Source organism: Oncorhynchus mykiss, chromosome 18, assembly GCF_057628025.1.
Source record: "Oncorhynchus mykiss isolate SJ-2025 chromosome 18, ASM5762802v1, whole genome shotgun sequence".
Taxonomy (NCBI): Eukaryota; Metazoa; Chordata; class Actinopteri; order Salmoniformes; family Salmonidae; genus Oncorhynchus; species Oncorhynchus mykiss.
The window spans coordinates 60651659-60670066 of NC_143039.1; the positions used below are offsets into that span (position 1 = coordinate 60651659).

The 18408-nt window shown below is 45.2% G+C and overlaps 2 protein-coding genes across 11 annotated transcripts in view; one reads left to right on the top strand and one right to left on the bottom strand.

Annotated features, from left to right (window-relative positions):
* The first annotated feature begins 23 nt into the window (after window positions 1-23).
* On the top strand, window positions 24-12204 carry fkbp9 (FKBP prolyl isomerase 9). The gene is made up of 10 exons (XM_021572445.3): window positions 24-1155; window positions 1912-2057; window positions 7400-7589; window positions 8032-8177; window positions 8400-8589; window positions 9268-9413; window positions 9522-9711; window positions 9780-9925; window positions 10032-10195; window positions 10586-12204. The coding sequence occupies exons 1-10, from the start codon at window positions 953-955 to the stop codon at window positions 10760-10762; spliced, it is 1698 nt and encodes a 565-aa protein (XP_021428120.1). The 5' UTR covers window positions 24-952; the 3' UTR covers window positions 10763-12204.
* A 297-nt stretch (window positions 12205-12501) lies between these two features.
* LOC110496850 (uncharacterized) overlaps window positions 12502-18408 on the bottom strand; it is a 107242-nt gene continuing 101335 nt past the window's right edge. For all 10 annotated transcript variants that reach the window (XM_090208990.1, XM_036953217.2, XM_036953222.2 and 7 more), the window contains 3 exons: window positions 15994-18180; window positions 14056-14106; window positions 12502-13800 (listed from right to left, as the gene is read on the bottom strand). In XM_090208990.1, the coding sequence (XP_090065116.1) occupies window positions 14084-14106; window positions 15994-18180 (2210 nt within the window). In that variant the 3' untranslated portion in view covers window positions 12502-13800; window positions 14056-14083. The remainder of the gene's footprint in view (window positions 13801-14055; window positions 14107-15993; window positions 18181-18408) is intronic.

Sequence of the window (18408 nt, forward strand, 5' to 3'; positions counted from 1 at the left end):
TCCATGCACCTCCCCCTAAATCAGTGCTGTTCTAGAGAGATCTGGGAGTAACATGGGTTGGGAAAATCAGACCACTGCACTAGTTTACACTGGACTATTTTACATCAAACTACATGTAAACGATTGCCAAAATTACAGATCAAGTTAAGGAGTGATTTCCATTTGTGGCCCTCCAGACTAGATGCCAAATGGCCACACAATGTAATGTGATTAATCTGACGCAGCGACAATGAGAAGTAGCCTAGTGAAACTGCTTGTTCAGTAGTAGACTTTGGAGAGAGTCTGCAGTTGAAAGTCTGCTGCCTATACCTATTTAAACATGTCTATTTTTTATATTTATGTTCGGCTTTGTATGTTTTATAAACGTGTTGGTTGTGTTATATAAAACGTGTATATTCTTGTATAGGCCTATCACCCACTAATTAGGGTTGACTCTGTAGCCTACAGACTTCCCCCTCCCCTGCCACGTCGAGACATTCCAGAGAGAGAGAGAGAGAGGGTCACACACAGAAACACCCCCTGAAAAACTCAGACACTTTTCCACCGCCACGCCATAGCCAAGCCTTGCGTAATAGCCCTATAGACTGTACATGTGTGACTGAATGTAAACTAGGCCTATTCTACAGTAGTAGTTTGTGTTTGTTGGTCTTGCGGTGGGGATGTAGTTTATTTGGTCTCTAGCTGTGACTATTACCCCTCCGTTTGGCGTTTCCACGTCTACATATCTGTTGTGCGCTACTGCGCCTGCGCCATACGTGGTACCCAAATCCTCCCATTCAATTCAATCCCGAACAGACAGGGATCAAGGGAAGAAGACAAGAACTGGAAGCAGAAGACCAGAGGAATCGGAACAATCGGAACAATCGGGGGAAAAAGAAAGAGAGCGACAACAACCGTTACAAGTCACGGTTATCCACCCTACTTTTTGTCGGTAAAGGAGAGGCGTGTGAAGATGAAACAGTGCGTGCACGGGATGATATATCTGGCGGTTCTGGTGGCGTTTGCCGCCTGTGACGCCCCTCCGGTACCGTTAGATGACATCGTGATTGAGAAAACGTTCGTGCCGGAGCAGTGCGTGCGCGCTGTGAAAGTAGGGGATTATGTTCGCTACCATTATAATGGCATGTTCCCGGATGGAAAGAAATTTGACTCCAGGTAAGAAAGTTTTTATTTTCCACTCTTCTCCACTCCTGTAGTTCCTGCACGCAGTTCACGTTGCAGAGAGTAGCGTGCACGTCAATAAATTTAAGCGTGCGTTTTATTAGCCGGTCGGACCAAACAGCCACGCAGGCAGAGAGAACGAGAGCCCCCATTGACTGAGAGAGAGGGAGACTCTTCATGCAGTCTCCAAGTCTGAACTAAATAAATAGTGAAACTATATTTTCACTCCAGAGTAAACAGTCATATTCTGCTACTAAATACACCGGGTGATAATATATGGTTCGTTAACCAACTGCAAGGACGTACACATGTAGGCCTTCCTAGCCTACTCTAGAGCATGCACACACAGGTAGCATATCTGGTGTGTGAGTGTATGTAACGTATGGCCAGCAGAGTGATCATGTAAAATAAAAAAATACTACAAATATGAATGAATTCATTAATGTAAACCCTTGGGCAGAAATAGACCAGTAGGCCCAATAAGTAATGTGCGTGGCAGAACTGAGATACAGTTGGCCAGTGTAGTAGGCTAGGCCTAGTGATACGACATGGTAACCACAGTCTCACCGCAGCCAACCAAGTACTACTGTCTGGACAGAGAGATACATGACTGAATGACTGAGTGAATCAGTGAAGTAAGTGAGTGAATGAATACATGAACGAATGGACATTTTTCCCTTGTTTCTTGTCTTTCTTTCTGTCTTTTTTGTTTGAGATGTTGGCAGCTCCCATAACTTGTGTGTGTTGCAGCTATGACCGCAGCAGCACCTACAATGTGTATGTGGGTAAGAAGCAGCTGATTGAAGGGATGGACAGAGCTCTGGTAGGGATGTGTGTCAACGAGAGACGACTGGTCAAGATTCCCCCACAACTGGCCTACGGGAAGGAAGGATACGGTAATCATAATAATCATATAATCATAATCATATAATGGAGTTTTAGCTTATAATTGAGGTTTGGGAGCAAAGACATCTCAACTCCTCCCCTATAACCAATCAATAACTATATTTATACTTACCTGTTCTACCTGTAACCTGTGTGTTTTGCATGTAACAATAAACATAGCTAATAACTTAGTTGATAATATAGCTTGTAACATGGTTATAGACATTGTTGTCTCTTGTCTGTTTGATTAATAGTGCAGCTGCAAAGGTAGCAGTGTGTGTGGGTGGTTGGATCTGTGTGTTTTTAGGTTTGTGTGTGTGTAGAAGCTGGTGTTTACTGTTCGGAGGTATTCATAAACACCAAGCATTAATGCAAGCTTGATGGAAGTGGGTGGTCCATGTTGAATTGGGTCACAGTGACATCACAGACCAGGAAGTGCTGCTTGTTAATGTTACTGTACGCTGCATGGTGGCCTGAGATTTTTTTATTTATTTTATTTCACCTTTATTTAACCAGGTAGGCTAAGTGAGAACAAGTTCTCATTTACAACTGTGACCTGGCCAAGATAAAGCAAAGCAGTGCAACACAAACAACAACACAGAGTTACACATGGAATAAACAAACATACAGTCAATAACACAATAGAGAAAAAGTCTTAATACAGTGTGTGCAAATGAGGTAAGATAAGGGAGGTAAAGGCAATAAATAGGCCATAGTGGTGAAATAATGACAATTTAGCAATTAAACACTGGAGTGATAGATGTGCAAAATATGAATGTGCAAGTAGAGATACTGGGGTGCAAAGGACCAAAAAAATTATAAATAAACAACCGTATGTGGGTGAGGAAGTTGGATGGGCTATTTACAGGTGCAGTGATCTGTGAGCTGGTCTGACAGCTGGTGCTTAAAGTTAGTGAGGGAGATATGGGTCTACAGCTTCAGTGATTTTTGCAATTCGTTCCAGTCATTGACAGCAGAGAACTGGAAGGAAAGGCGGCCAAATGAGGAATTGGCTTTGGGGATGACCAGTGAAATATACTTGCTGGAGCGCGTGCTACGGGTGGGTGCTGCTATGGTGACCAGTGGGCTGAGACAAGGCGGGGCTTAACCTAGCAAAGACTTATAGATGACCTGGAGCCAGTGGGTTTGGCGACAAATATGAAGCGAGGGCCAGCCAACGAGAGCGTACAGGTCGCAGTGATGGATAGTATATAGGACTTTGGTGACAGAACGGATGGCACTGTGATAGACTGCATCCAATTTGCTGAGTAGAGTGTTGGAGGCTATTTTGTAAATGACATCGCCGAAGTCAAGGATCGGTAGGATAGTCAGTTTTACGAGGGTATGTTTGGCAGCATAAGTGAAGGCTGCTTTGTTGCGAAATAGGAAGCCGATTCTAGATTTAATTTTGGATTGGAGATGCTTAAAACTTCTTGCGGATAAGTGGGACGCTAGCGTCCCATCTCGACAACTTCCGGTGAAATTGCAGTGCGCGAAATTCAAATTACAGAAATAGTCATAACATTCACGTTTAACATTCATGAAAATACAAATCTCATACATCAGTTAAAAGCTTAACTTCTTGTTAATCCAGCCGCTGTGTCAGATTTCAAAAAGGCTTTACTTGAAAGCACACCATGCGATTATCTGAGGACAGCGCCCAGCCCACAAAGCATTAAAAACATTTTCTAACCAGGCAGATGCGCCACGAAAGTCAGAAATAGTAATAAAATAAATCACTTACCTTTGAAGATCTTCTTCTGTTGGCACTCCAAAAGGTCCCAGCTACATCACAAATTGTTGTTTTGTTCGATGAAGTCCTTGATTATATCCCCAAAAACTCAGTTTAGCTGGTGCGCTTCATTCAATAATCCACCGGTTTTCCTCCTTCAAAATGCAAAATGCATACAAAATGAATCCTAAACGTTACCAATAAACTTCACCAAACAAGTCAAACAACTTTTATAATCAAACCTTAGGTACCCTAATACGTAAAGAAACAATCAAATTTAAGACGGAGAATCGTTATTGTCATTACCGGAGATAAACAACAAAGTACCCGCATTCACCAGAACGCGTAACAAACACTACAGCCAAAATGGGAGCCACTACAAATTACAAACTACAAATTCAAGCAAATTTTTCGAAAAACAAGCCTGAAACTCTTTCTAAAGACTGTTGACATCTAGTGGAAGCCCCAGGAACTGCAATCTGGGAGGTTATCCCTTCATATTAAAAATGACAGCCATAGGAATCAATGATGGGCTGATTTTTTTTTTCTGGATGGTTTGTCCTCGGGGTTTCACCTGCCATATCAGTTCTGTTATACTCACAGACATTATTTTAACAGTTTTAGAAACTGAGTGTTTTCTATCCAAATCTACCAATTATATGAACATCCTAGCTTCTGGGCCTGAGTAACAGTTAGTTTACTTTAGGCACGCTTGTCATCCAGACGTCAAAATACTGCCCCCTAGACCAAAGAGGTTAATGTGAGTCTGGAAGGAGAGTTTACAGTCTAACCAGACACCTAGGTATTTGTAGTTGTCCACATATTCTAAGTCAGAACCGTCCAGAGTGGTGATGCTGAACAGGCATTTAAGAGCAGTTGTAGGCCACGGAAGGAGAGTTGTATGGCATTGAAGCTCGTCTGGAGGTTAGTTAACACAGTGTCCAAAGAAGGGCCAGATGTATACAGAATGGTGTCGTCTGCATAGAGGTGGATCAGAGAATCACAGAGAAAAGAGTCGGCCCGAGAATTGAACCCTCTGGCACCCCCATAGAGACTGCCAGAGGTCCGGATAACAGGCCCTCCGATTTGACACACTGAACTCTGTCTGAGAAGTAGTTGGTGAACCAGGCGAGGCAGTCATTGAGAAACCAAGGCTGTTGAGTCTGCCGAAAAAAATGTGGTAATTGACAGAGTCGAAAGCCTTGGCCAGGTCGATGAATACAGCTACACAGTATTGTCTGTTATCGATGGCGGTTATGATATCGTTCAGGACCTTGAGTGGGGCTGAGGTGCACCCATGACCAGCTCGGAAACCAGATTCCATAGCGGAGAAGGTAAGGTGGGATTCGAAATGGTCGGTGATCAGTTAGTTAACTTGGCTTTCGAAGACCTTAGAAAGGCAGGGTAGGATAGGTCTGTAGCAGTTTGGGTATGGAGTGTCTCCCCCTTTGAAGCTTTCCAATCTTTGGGGATCTTAGACAATACGAAAGAGAGGTTGAACAGGCTAGTAATAGGGGTTGCAACAATTTTGGCTGATAATTTTTGAAAGAGAGGGTCCATATTGTCTAGCCCTGCTAATTTGTAGGGGTCCAGATTTTGCAGTTCTCTCAGAACATCAGCTATCTGGATTTGGGTGAAGGAGAAATGGGGGAGGCTTGGGAAAGTTTCCGTGGGGAGTGCGGGGGTTGACCAGAGTAGGGGTGGCCAGGTGGAAAGCATGGCCAGCCGTAGAAAAATGCTTATTGAAATTGTCAATTATAGTGGATTTATCGGTGGTGACAGTGTTTCCCAGCCTCAGTACAGTGGGCAGCTGGGAGGAGGGGCTCTAATTCTCCATGGATTTTACAGTGTCCCAGAACTTTTTGGAGTTTGTGCTGCAGGATGCAAATTTCTGTTTGAAAAGCTAGCCTTTGCTTTCCTAACTGCCTGTGTATATTGGTTCCTAACTTCCCTGAAATGTTGCATATCGCAGGGGCTATTTGATGCTAATGCCGTACGCCACAAGATGTTTTTGTGCTGGTCAAGGGCAGTCAGGTCTAGAGTGAACCACGGGCTATATCTGTTCCTGGTTCTACATTTTTTGAATGGGGCATGCTGATTTAAGATTGTGAGGAAAGCACTTTTAAAGAATAACCAGGCATCTTCTACTGACGGAATGAGGTCTATATCCTTCCAGGATACCTGGGCCAGGTCGATTAGGAAGGCCTATCAAACGCTCCATAAATTGTTTCAGGGAGCGTTTGACAGTGATGAGGGGTGGTCGTTTGAATCGCAGACCCATACGGGCACAAGCAATGAGGCAGTGATCGCTGAGATCCTGGTTGAAGACAGCAGAGGTGTATTTGGAGGGCAGGTTGGTTAGGATGATATCTAAGAGGTTGCCCATGGTTATGGATTTGGGGTTGTACCTGGTAGGTTCATTGATCATTTGTGTGAGATTGACGGCATCAAACTTAGATTGTAGAATGGCCGCGGTGTTAAGCATGTCCCAGTTTAGGTCACCTAACAGCACAAGCTCTAAAGATAAATGGGAGGCAATCAATTCACATATGGTGTCCAGGGCACAGCTGGGGGCAGAGGGTGGTCTATATCAAGCGGCAACGGTGACAGACTTGTTTCTGGAAAGGTGTATTTTTAAAAGTAGAAGCTCAAATTGTTTGGGCACAGACCTGGATAGTAAGACAGAACTCTGCAGGCTATCTCAACAGTAGATTGCAACTCCGCCCCCTTAGGCAGTTCTATCTTGTCGGAAAATGTTATAGTTAGGGATGGACATTTCTGGGTTTTTGGTGGCCTTCCTAAGCCAGGATTCAGACACAGCTAGGACATCCGGGTTGGCAGAGTGTGCTAAAGCAGTGAATAAAACAAACTTAGGGAGGAGGCTTCTAATGTTAACATGCATGAAACCAAGGCTTTTACAGTTACAGAAGTCAACAAATGAGAGCACCTGGGAAGTGGGAGTGGAGCTAGGCACTGCAGGGCTTGGATTCATCTCTACATCACCAGAGGAACAGAGGAGGAGTAGGATAAGGGTATGGCTAAGGGCTATAAGAACTGGCTGTCTAGTACGTTCGGGACAGAGAGTAAAAGGAGCAGGTTTCTGGGAGCGCTAGAATAGATTCAATGCATGATGTACAGACAAAGGTATGGATGTGAATAAATAGGTCACCAAGCGGACTGGTTGATTTTGCATGAGGAGAGATTAAAACAGAAATGTGTGGCCTTACTTGCAATGTAGGGACTGGTAAAAAGAGAGAGCAAGTGAGATGGAGAGAGAGAAAGGAAGATGTGGTGGCATGTATGGAGTGATAAATGTAGGTATCTACTTTGTAGAGGGAGAAAAGGAGGAGCGAGTCTCTGCCAGCAGAGAGAACAACTGCCAACTCACCAGTATGGATTTAATCACAGCCATCCTCAACTTCCCTACCCCTCCTTCTCGCCTCCTCTCATCTTCCCTCCCTCATAACAATGTCTGTTGCATATATGGTTTATAATCTCTGATTAATTGCCTTCTTCATAGAGATAATTCCATGTTCATCTGTCTAGTTTAACAATGAAGTGGAGAGACAGAATGAGAGAAAGAACAAGTGTAACTAATGTCATCCTCCCTTACTCCTCCAGGTGATGTAATCCCTTCAGACGCGATCCTCCATTTTGATGTTCTGTTGTTGGACGTGTGGAACCCTGATGATGTGGTTCAGATGAAGACGTACTACACCCCTGAGAACTGCTCTAGGAAGGTAGAGGTGTCAGACTACGTACGTTATCATTACAACGGAACACTGCTGGATGGAACACTGTTCGACTCCAGGTGAGACACGAGATAAGTTGTCGACGACAAAACACTACTAACACACACGTCATGCTACTAACACACACTACAAACACACACTACAACTATTAACACTCACTACATACTACTAACACACTATAACTACTAACACACACTACTAACACACGCTACACACTACTAACACAAACTACACACTACTAACCCGCACTACACACTTCTAACACACGCTATAGACTACTAACAGACACTACACACTACTAACACACACTACACACTACTAAGACATCTACACGCACAGGGAGAGGGATGAAGAGAGGCCCTGCAAGGAAGGAGATGATAGAGGAGAGGAGGGTTACATTTGTAGGATTTCCAATAAATACATGTCTGCTGTGTTTGTGGTCTTCTAATAAGTATTTTCTCATTCTCTCCCCATTTCCCTCCCCTCTCCCTCCCCCTGTAGCCACACCCGTATGCGTACCTATGACACCTATGTGGGGATTGGCTGGCTGATCGCTGGCATGGATCAGGGGCTTCTGGGCATGTGTGTTGGGGAGAAACGCATCATCACCATGCCCCCATCGCTAGGATACGGATCAAACGGTGATGGTTAGTAGGTGCTGCTGGGTAATGGAGTTGTTTCTGAGTGTTATCCCAGTCCAGGCCTCTCTAGTACTATTGGACCAGAGATGGCATCATCAGTGTAACTGTCTCTCCAGGTAGTGATATCCCTGGTGTTTGACGTGGTCCTACTGAACTTACATAACCCTAGTCTAACCCTCCTATCTCTCATCCCCTTTCTTTCCATCCATCCATCCCATCCCTCTCTAGGTAGTGATATCCCACAGCAGGCCTCCCTGGTGTTTGATGTAGTCCTCTTGGACCTCCATAACCCTAAAGACGGCGTCAGTATCATCAACCAGGACATACCTCAACCCTGCCACAGGAAGAGTGTTGCTGGGGACTTCATCAGATACCACTATAACGGATCACTACTGGACGGGACCTTCTTCGACTCCAGGTGAGGAAGAGAGCGATAAAGAGAGAGTGTGTGTGACTTCATAAATGTGTACGTAGAAAATGCTCCCTTATTGCCTTTGGGCATTATTTTCCCTTTATTTGTAATTCTTCTTTTGTCCTCACGGTGGCAGTAACCTTAAACTAAACTAGATAGACAAATGAGTTCAAGATTTACTGAATGAATCCAACCAGGAGAATAAAAATGGCACTTTTATCTTATTATTTTTAAACAAGTACATTTAAGTTCAGACTGAATAAGGTGTAGAATTTAGAATCTACAACTTAGAGTTACTTAGATTTAGAAATGTAGGCAAAGGTTTTGTGTTTGTAACGTGTTTCATTCTGTACATGATTATTGTCCTCTCAGCTACTCCCGTAACCGTACATATGATTATTGTCCTCTCAGCTACTCCCGTAACCGTACATATGATTATTGTCCTCTCAGCTACTCCCGTAACCGTACATATGATTATTGTCCTCTCAGCTACTCCCGTAACCGTACATATGATTATTGTCCTCTCAGCTACTCCCGTAACCGTACATATGATTATTGTCCTCTCAGCTACTCCCGTAACCGTACATATGATTATTGTCCTCTCAGCTACTCCCGTAACCGTACATATGATTATTGTCCTCTCAGCTACTCCCGTAACCGTACATATGATTATTGTCCTCTCAGCTACTCCCGTAACCGCACATATGACACCTACGTGGGTAAGGGCTATGTGATTGGTGGGATGGACGAGGGTCTGATCGGAGTCTGCATCGGAGAGAAAAGACGCATCATTATCCCACCTCACCTCGGATATGGAGAGGAGGGCACAGGTATGTATAAAATAGTGTATTTGTGTGTGGTATGTGTTGAGGTTTTCAGTGTACCATCATTTATAGAAAGGTGATTTCATCATCGCCCCCTCCTTTCTCCCCCACCAGGTACTAAGATCCCAGGTTCTGCTGTCTTGGTGTTTGATATCCATATCATAGACTTCCACAACCCATCAGACACAGTGGTGATCACTACCAACTATAAACCAGAGGTGTGTGAGACTCTGGCTAAGAAAGGAGACTTTGTTAAATACCACTACAACGCTTCACTCATGGATGGATCCTTCATCGACTCCACGTGAGTAGGAAGATACACTTGGACATGCAAGCACACGCGCACACACTTCTAACAATCGCTCTCTCCAGGTATAACTATGGGAAGACGTATAACATTGTGCTGGGAGCCAACCAGGTGGTTCCAGGGATGGAGGAGGGGCTGAAGGAGATGTGTGTTGGAGAGAGAAGACACCTGGTCATACCTCCTCATCTGGGCTACGGAGAGAGGGGAGTGGGTGAGTTACACACACGCCCACACACAAACATGGGCATAGACAAAGACACACACAAACTTGTCCACTTGCTGTTATTAACCCATTCATGTCCATTGGTGTGTTATAGATGGCGAAGTGCCGGCCAGTGCTGTCCTGATCTTCGACATCGAGATGATTGAGATGGAGGCGGGACTTCCTGATGGCTACATGTTCATCTGGAACGAGGACGTATCAGCTGACCTCTTCACTGAGATGGATGCAGATAAGGACCTACAGGTGTTGGCCTCAGAGGTACGCATCGCAGCTAAACCCCACCCTCAGCTACACACTAATAGACATACACATGACACTGTGGGTCCTCATGCATCTCACCTATTTTTTATCTGCTCTGATTGAAGACAACTGGACAGCGTATGGCTGCATCTCAGTAGTCTTAAATAGCCTCCTCTCCTTCATCTGCACTGATCTGTAAACACAAGACAAGTGAAAGCAAATATGGTGGAAGAGAAGCCCTACAGAAATAATGTTTTGTATTTCACCCATCCAGTTAATTTTGATCAGTTCAGGAAGAGAGGAGACAATCAAGTTGATTAACCGAGGCAACTGGCTAACCAATTCACAATTCTCCCTCCCTCTCTCTCCACACACCCACCCCTTTCCCTCCCCCATCCTTCTGTCCAGTTCTCAGACTACATTCTGCGTCAGGTGAACGAGGGTAAAGGACGTCTGGCCCCTGGGTTCGACGCATATCGCATCATCGAGAACATGTTTTCTAACCAGGACCGTAATGGAGACGGAAAGATCACAGAGGACGAGTTCAAACTGAAGGCCGACGAGACCACACACGATGAGCTATAAGAGAGGGGTGCAGAGTGTGTGTGTGTGTGTGTGTGTGTATGAGGGGGCTTATATGATGGCAATATAAGACAAGGAGGGTGTGTGTGTGTGTGTTTGTGTTTGTGAGGGATTATATTGTTGGAGGGTGGCGGGGTGAGATGGCAAAGGGTCAGATGTATAGAATTAGAGTTGGTCAGATGTCTATAGAGAACCAAAGAGAGAGGCAGGGTGTATTCTGAGTAATGGGCTGAGAATCAAATGGTGGTTTAGTTAGCTTTGACCTGTCGTCTTTCGGTGACCAGAGCAGTCTGGTGTTGGCATGGGGAGGGAATGAGAGGGGAGAATAGGAAAGCAGGAGGAATATATTTTGAGGAGATGAGCATTAGGACAAAGGCCCACGTTTTTGTTAGTAGAGCAGTTTCCCAAATCCAGCCCTTAAGTACCCCCAACAGCAAACATTTTCTTTGAAGCCTTGGACAAACTAATCATCAAGCCCTGGATGAGTTTAATATGGTGAGTTTTACAACAAAACGTGTGCTGTTGAGGGTAACGCTACTGGAGGACTGGAGTTGGGAAACAGAGGAGGAGCTTGATGTGTTTCTATTGTTGATGATGATGATGTACCTTTGTTCACCTGCTCTGGCATCACTGATGTGTTTATTATTTTATTATTGAGTTAACTGTTCAGATGGTGTTTTTTTTGGTATTTTGTTGGTGTTGCCTTTTTCATCTGTGAGAGAATAAGTGCCTGACAATGATTTAGTGACAAACTCTCCTCTTTCTGAATATGATCTCTGGATCTATGTTCTATCCCCGTTTAATAGTTAGTTATGGTCTGTGGGTCAAACGGTTTCAATTTCAAATCTTCTGTCCCACCAACATATCTTATAGAGCACAATTACAGTACTATAAAAATGTTATTTATTGTATTAACAAACACCATGATAGATGCAGTCAGGTGATTGCAGAATTGCTTCTACAGTACCATCTATGCAAGTTCCGTACTATCCAGCTAACGTGTGTGTTTTAGTAAAGGTTTGCCAAATGATTCAGGTGCTAAAACTTTGTTTATATTCCTTATTGTCATGTGTACAAACGCTTCCTGTATTCTCTGCTGTCTAAGCCAATCAAGTACAATACTACACATCTAGTCATTCAGCTGCCCACTCACAACACTGTCTCCTATGCAACATTTACCTAAATGTTGGTGCCACTATCAGGTAGTTCATTGTTTTAGTTTCCCCCCCAATAGATTGTGTTATAACTACGCTATGCTCTGCACACACACATCTCACCTGCACCAGCTTTGGCAAAGTGTGTGAAGTGTGTACGTGTGTGTTTGCAACAGTTGAGTTTGTTTTATATCTGATGCCTTTGTTTGGTGAGAGTAATGAGTGATAATGATGCTGTAAATGTGTCGTTTCTAAGGTGCATTTGAATAAATGCACATTCCAACCCCTTTACAACAAGACCTGTCTGTCTCTCTTTAGGTGCAATGAGTGTGTGTGTGGCGCTTGCATATGGTGGGAACTGCGCAGCTGGAATAAAAACAGCCAGGGGGCGATAGGAAGGGAGGGAGAACGGAGGAGTAATGAGATAAAGAAAGAGAGAGAGGGGAAAAAAGTGGCGGTTTGAAGTGAAGATATGAAACTCCACTTCTTGGTCAAGGACACCAGAACAGAAACAGTTGTTTTCTAAGTTTGGAATGTATAACAACCATGGAGTCTATAGCGCGAGCCCCTGCCCCTGCACACACACAGTTTCTGGCCGAGGCATAGAATTGTTTTATTGGCTTATATGGTCAGGGCTAAATGTAAATGTTTCTTACAGAAGAAATATGAAAAGCATATGCATTACCATGGTAGCAACTGAAAGGGAACAGTTTGGAGATGATGTGAGTCCAACAGTTCATCTAACACCAGACTGATTCCAAACATTACACTTGATTATATGTGCATTTGACATTTACTGCATTTTCCACAGCATTTGTTGACACTCTGGATACATTCAGAAACATGACAAGACTATTCCTGGAAAATATGCAACATAAAACTAAAAAATGACAAGGGTTTGAGTAAGGAAACTGGTGTCTCTAAGTGGCCACACACATCCCCAAAGTGTGCACAGTTCCTAAATAATTTCAATGTTAAACGTTGATACTGTAGTAAACATGAGTTTTATGATTTGGAAATGTGAAGTGCCCATTTGGACTCACAGGTGTTTGGCTTGCTTGTATGACATCAAAGTGGTATTTATTATAATACTCAAATTCTCTTATTTCAAAATACAAGTAATCTCAATTTATAGCATTTTGCTCACTCAGACAACAAAAACATTTCAAAAGTTGGCCAGTTACCGGGAGGGATGGGGGCAACTTCTTGTTGTGCACGGTGCTGAAGTTCAGAACGTCTGTCAGTCAAAACCCATACAGAGCTGTGAGGCACACAGCCACAACTCTGATGTCATGTATAGCATGTTACTGAAAAGCCACTACGTTCCACTTTAGGAGCTTATTAGTGCCCCAAATCTGTATACGGGTACGAGAGTAAAGGGCTACCAACGTATAAGATACAAAAATAATATTCACATTAAACATAATAATCCACATTCAAGAAAACATCAACATCAACTGAATCTTTTATGCCTTATTTAAATGGTGAACATTGCTTGAGTATAACATTCGCTTGGTTTGCAATTAAAATATACTGTCTTGTATCTTTAAAAAAGTAAATGTAAAAAAATAGTAGTAAACATAAACAAATATTGTTTGCTCCTCTTATGCCACAATCAGTAGTCATTGAAACTAAACAGCTTTCAAGTGATTGGATGGGAGTTTATTCTGACAAGATTAGGCCCCTCCCACAGGGATGTAACTACTTCTGCTGAGCCACCAGCGACAGCTCTGGCAAGAGGGTTACCTTTAAGTAATACAAAATAGAGGAAAACCAAGAATGTTCATTTTAAAACTGACATTCGGTAACAAAATTTTACTTTATCAATCTGTGTGTGTGTATACGTCTCCTCAATGTCCAGCGATTGTCCAGCAGTCAGTGCTTCACCTGGAACACATGCACACACACTCTGGTCAGTTCCCTAATTTCTTAAGCACTTTGAAACAATGTTATGATCTTAGTCAGATATCACTGTACTGGCAGCAGAACAGGAGCAAATGGCTCAGCTTCAAAATGTTAGTGATCAATTTAGTGATACTCGAGCCCTGCCCATACACTGATGAAAAAACGGGCCGTACCCGGCCTTAACCCAATGTATAAGGTTGGGGCCTGCCGGGCTCGGGTAGCAGAGCTCTAACTCACGTTAAGGAAATCCAGGCCGGCGGGGTCCTCACTGAGGGCGTGGCAGATACTCTGTAGAAACAGACACACACATACAAGATCAAATACAGGTAAACTCAGCAACAACCAAAAATAAACGTATTTTTCAGGACCCTGTCTTTCAAAGATAATTCATAATCCAAATCCATTGTAAAGGGTTTAAACACTGTTTCCCATGCTTGTTCAATGAACCATAAACAATGAATGAACATGCACCTGTGGAACGCTCATTAAGACACTAACAGCTTACAGACGGTAGGCAATTAAGGTCACATTTATGGAAACTTAGTAGAAAGGCCTCTTTAGTGTCCTGACTCTGAAAAACACCAAAAGAAAGATGCCCAGGGTCCCTGCTCATCTGCGTGAACGTGCCTTAGGCATGCTGCAAGGAGGATTGAGGACTGCAGATGTGGCCAGGGAAATAAATTGCAAGGTCCATACTGTGAGACGCCTAAGACAGCGCTACACGGAGACAGGACGGACAGCTGATCGTCCTCACAGTGGCAGACCACGTGTAACAACACCTGCGCAGGATCAGTACATCCGAAACATCACACCTGCGGGACAGGTACAGGGTGGCAACAACAACTGCCCGAGTTACACCTGGAACGTAGACCTGGAACGTACAAATCATCAGCAACAAAGTCGCCTATGGGCACAAACCCACCGTTGCTGGACCAGACAGTACTGGCAAAAAGTGCTCTTCACGGACGAGTTGCGGTTTGGTCTCACAAGGAGTTATGGTCGGATTCACGTTTTTCGTCGAAGGAATGAGTGTCACACCGAGGCCTGTACTCTGGAGCGGGATCGATTTGGAGGTGGTGGGTCGGATCAGAGAGTGAGGGCTAGGGCAATTCCCCCCCCCCCCCCCCCCCCAGAAATGTCCGGGAACTCGCAGGTACGTTTCTTGGAAGAGTGGGGTTCTCAGAGCAAGAACTGGCAAATCTGGTGCAGTCCATGAGGAGGAGATGCACTGCAGGACTTAATGCAGCTGGTGGCCACACCAGACTGTTACTTTTGATTTTGACCCCCTCTTTGTTAAGGGACACATTATTACATTTATGTTATTCACGTGTCTGTGGAACTTGTTCAGTTTATGTCTCAGTTGTTGAATCTTGTTATGTTCATACAAATATTTACACATTTCAAGTTTGCTGAAAATAAACGCAGTTGACAGTGAGAGGATGTTTCTTTTTTTGCTGAGTTTAGTTATACAGTACAGCAAATACACCATCACATTTTAGTAATTTAGAATATGCTCTTATCCAGAGTGGCTTACATTGGTGCATTAATCTTAAGATAGCTAGGTGAGACAACATATCGCAATTGTAGCAAGTACATTTTCCCTCAACAAAGTAGTTATCAGCAAAGTCAGTGTTAGTAGAAAAAGACAAGTGCATTACAGTGTTACAGCAAAGATATTGTAAAGCAATAGAGACGGAGCACTCATCACCCAGCACTACAACACTGGGACAGTCTCTGTCTTAATATGGCCACAGAGGGCAGGACCCTTCCTCCATGCTGGGAGGGGGAGGGGCAGGCATCGCCATAACATCGCTTAGCATAGCAATAGTAGCCGTAACATTGGCATCAGTAGTAGGTGAAGCAGCTTTAGCTACATCTGTAGCAGAGGTGCTAGCTGTTAGCCATCGCACTAAGAGAAGCAGAAGAGAGAAAAGTGGTAGCTGCAGTGACAGTGCTAGCCGAGGGAGATGAGGTAGCTAGCTGTAAGAGGAGAGGTAGCATTAGCAGTAGTATTAGCCGTAGCATTAGCCGTAGCTTTAGCAGGCAGGTTGTTTTTGGTCTTGATGACATTGCTGCAGTAGCGTGCCCACTTCCGTGCTGGCTGAGGTAGAACATAATAGGCAGGGGGTCTGAGGAAGAAGTTGGCCCATGGGTACCAACCACCAATAGTAATACCTGCTGTGCTGGTTTCAATGGCAACCCCGGTGTCAGTAGCAGTCCAGGCGGAGTAGCTGGCTGGGTCAAGTGATGGCTGGGTCAAGGCCAAATAGCTGGGGTTGGCTGGAGATGGTGTGGTAGAGTAGAGGCTTCCTGGGGGCATAACAGTCCCAGTAGAACCGAGTCCAGTCCCAGACCTAGGGTAAGCCTGTCCACGGCAGTCCATGTCTGAGTAGCCCATCTCTGGGTAGAGCAGAACTCCAGTGTAGCCAGGTCCACTTCCAGAAGAGACAGCTCCAGGGTAGGAAGTACCAGCTAGACCTGTTGTAACATAGCCTGCCTCTGGGTAGCCTGTTCCCCAGTTGCCCCCAGACCACCTTGCCTGTGGCTGTGACTGTGTGTTACTGGCGCTGGGGATAGGGTTAATGGAGGAGTTGGAAGTGAACTGACTAACACTGACAACTCCAGCGTAACCTGAACCAGGGTAGGTGTAACCAGGGTAGGTGTAACCAGCGTAGGTGTAACCAGGGTAGGTGTAACCAGGTAGAATCTCTGGGGGCTGTGGGTCAGTGGGGTTAGGGCTAGAGGAAATTGTAACCCCTCCAGTGTAACCCCCCTGGGCTAGTGTGGCATTGGTAGTGGGGGTATAACTCTGGAAGTTGGGGTTAGAGTTAGAGTTAGGGTTCTGGAAGTTGGGGTTAGAGTTAGGGTTCTGGAAGTTGGGGTTAGAGTTAGGGTTCTGGAAGTTGGGGTTAGAGTTAGGGTTCTGGAAGTTGGGGTTAGGTTTGAAGTTGGGGTTAGGCTTGGAGTTGGGAGTGAACTGTCGGCTCTCGTAGTTCCAGGGGTCTCTGTCCTCGGGTTCCTGTAGGGATAGCTTCCTTTTTAGCGGGTTGGGTAATGCCGCCACTATGGCGATGGCATGACCTTTTGAGTCACCCCTCATCTTCTCCCCTCCAGGGTTAGGGCCTGTTGCCCTGGTATGAGCCTCAGCGCTCTCTGCACTCTCTGGGGTGGTTAGGGCAGGAGGAAAGTGGGGGGAGCGCAACAAAGAGACAAAGTATTCCACAAATTGATCACAGTCTACGATGGAAGTCTTCTCCTTAACCCCAGAGGCGTAGACAGGATCTGGCTGGGGTGGAGGTGGAGGAGTGAGGCAGGGAGGGATGGCCGGGGGTTGGGGGGTCATGGGTTCGAGTGGGGGGGTCATGGGTCCGAGTGGGGGGGTCATGGGTCCGGTTCTTGCTGGGTGCAGGTGGGGGTAAGAGGTGTTGTTGGGAGGGTTGGCCTGGGTCTGGAGAGGTCTGACTGCTGAGGTTGGGTTGGGAGGTCTCTTGGTTGGTTGGCTGGACTGTTTGGGTAGTTGTTTGTTGACTAGGCAGGAAGGTTGGCTGGGTTTGACCTGGCTTAGGCTCGCCGCAGAAGTGGCTCTGGTGGGGGAGAATGCAGCGGGGGAGTAGGGGGAGAGCAGGGGGGGCTCAGAGGGACTAGCTCTGGGGGAGGCTTTGGAGGAACGGCTGGAGCTACGATTATGTCTCTTAGAGCGGGTGTGAGAGCGTGAGTGGTCAGAATGTCTGTTAGTGTGTTTTCGGTCACTGTGTCTGCGTTTGGTCCTGTCACTGTGCCCGTCTTTGGCTTTGTCAGTGCGTGTGAGGTCACTGTGTTTGCGAGTGTGTGTGCGGTTTCTGTGTGTGCGTTCACTGTGTGTGCGAGTAGGTTTAGCCTTTTCAGTATGTTTCTGAGACTCATTCTTGTCCGAATGTTTGTCAGTGAGCTTCTGGCTATTGGATAGTGTGTGTGTGGGTTTGCACAGTGTGTGAGTGGGTTTCATGCTAGAGGACTCTTTGGCAACAGTCAGGCTGTCGGCAGGGATACTGGAGGGCTTGGTGGCAGAATGGGGAATGAGTTTGGGTCTAGTATATTCTGGGGCTGTTGAACTGGGTTTGGGGTGTGTGCGTGAAGGTTTAAGTTTAGTTTGAGAGTCAGAGTGTGTGTTTGTGAGTTTCGGCTTAGTGTTGGATTGTGTGGGTGAGGGTGTGATGGTGTGTGTCTGGTTGACAGTGTGTGTTTCAGAAGACTTGGTGACTTCAGGAGATGATAGACAGATGACAGGGGCAGTGTGACCCTCAGGGGGGCTAGACACCTTTCTCTTCTTCACCTGCTGCTGACCCCTCACCTCTGACCCCTCAACGTTAGAACAACGTTTTCCTGAGAGACAGAGAAGGAGGGAGGGAGAAAGAGAGAGATCTACATTTAATTGAATAGAGTGAGAGATATACTTAATAAGGCCCAAAGTGTGGGATATGGCCAATATACCACGGCTAAGGGCTGTTCTTATGCACGACGCCACACATAGTGCCTGGATTCAGCCCTTAGCTGTGGAATATTGGCCATATACCACAAACCCCCGAAGTGCCTTATTGCTTTAGAAACTGG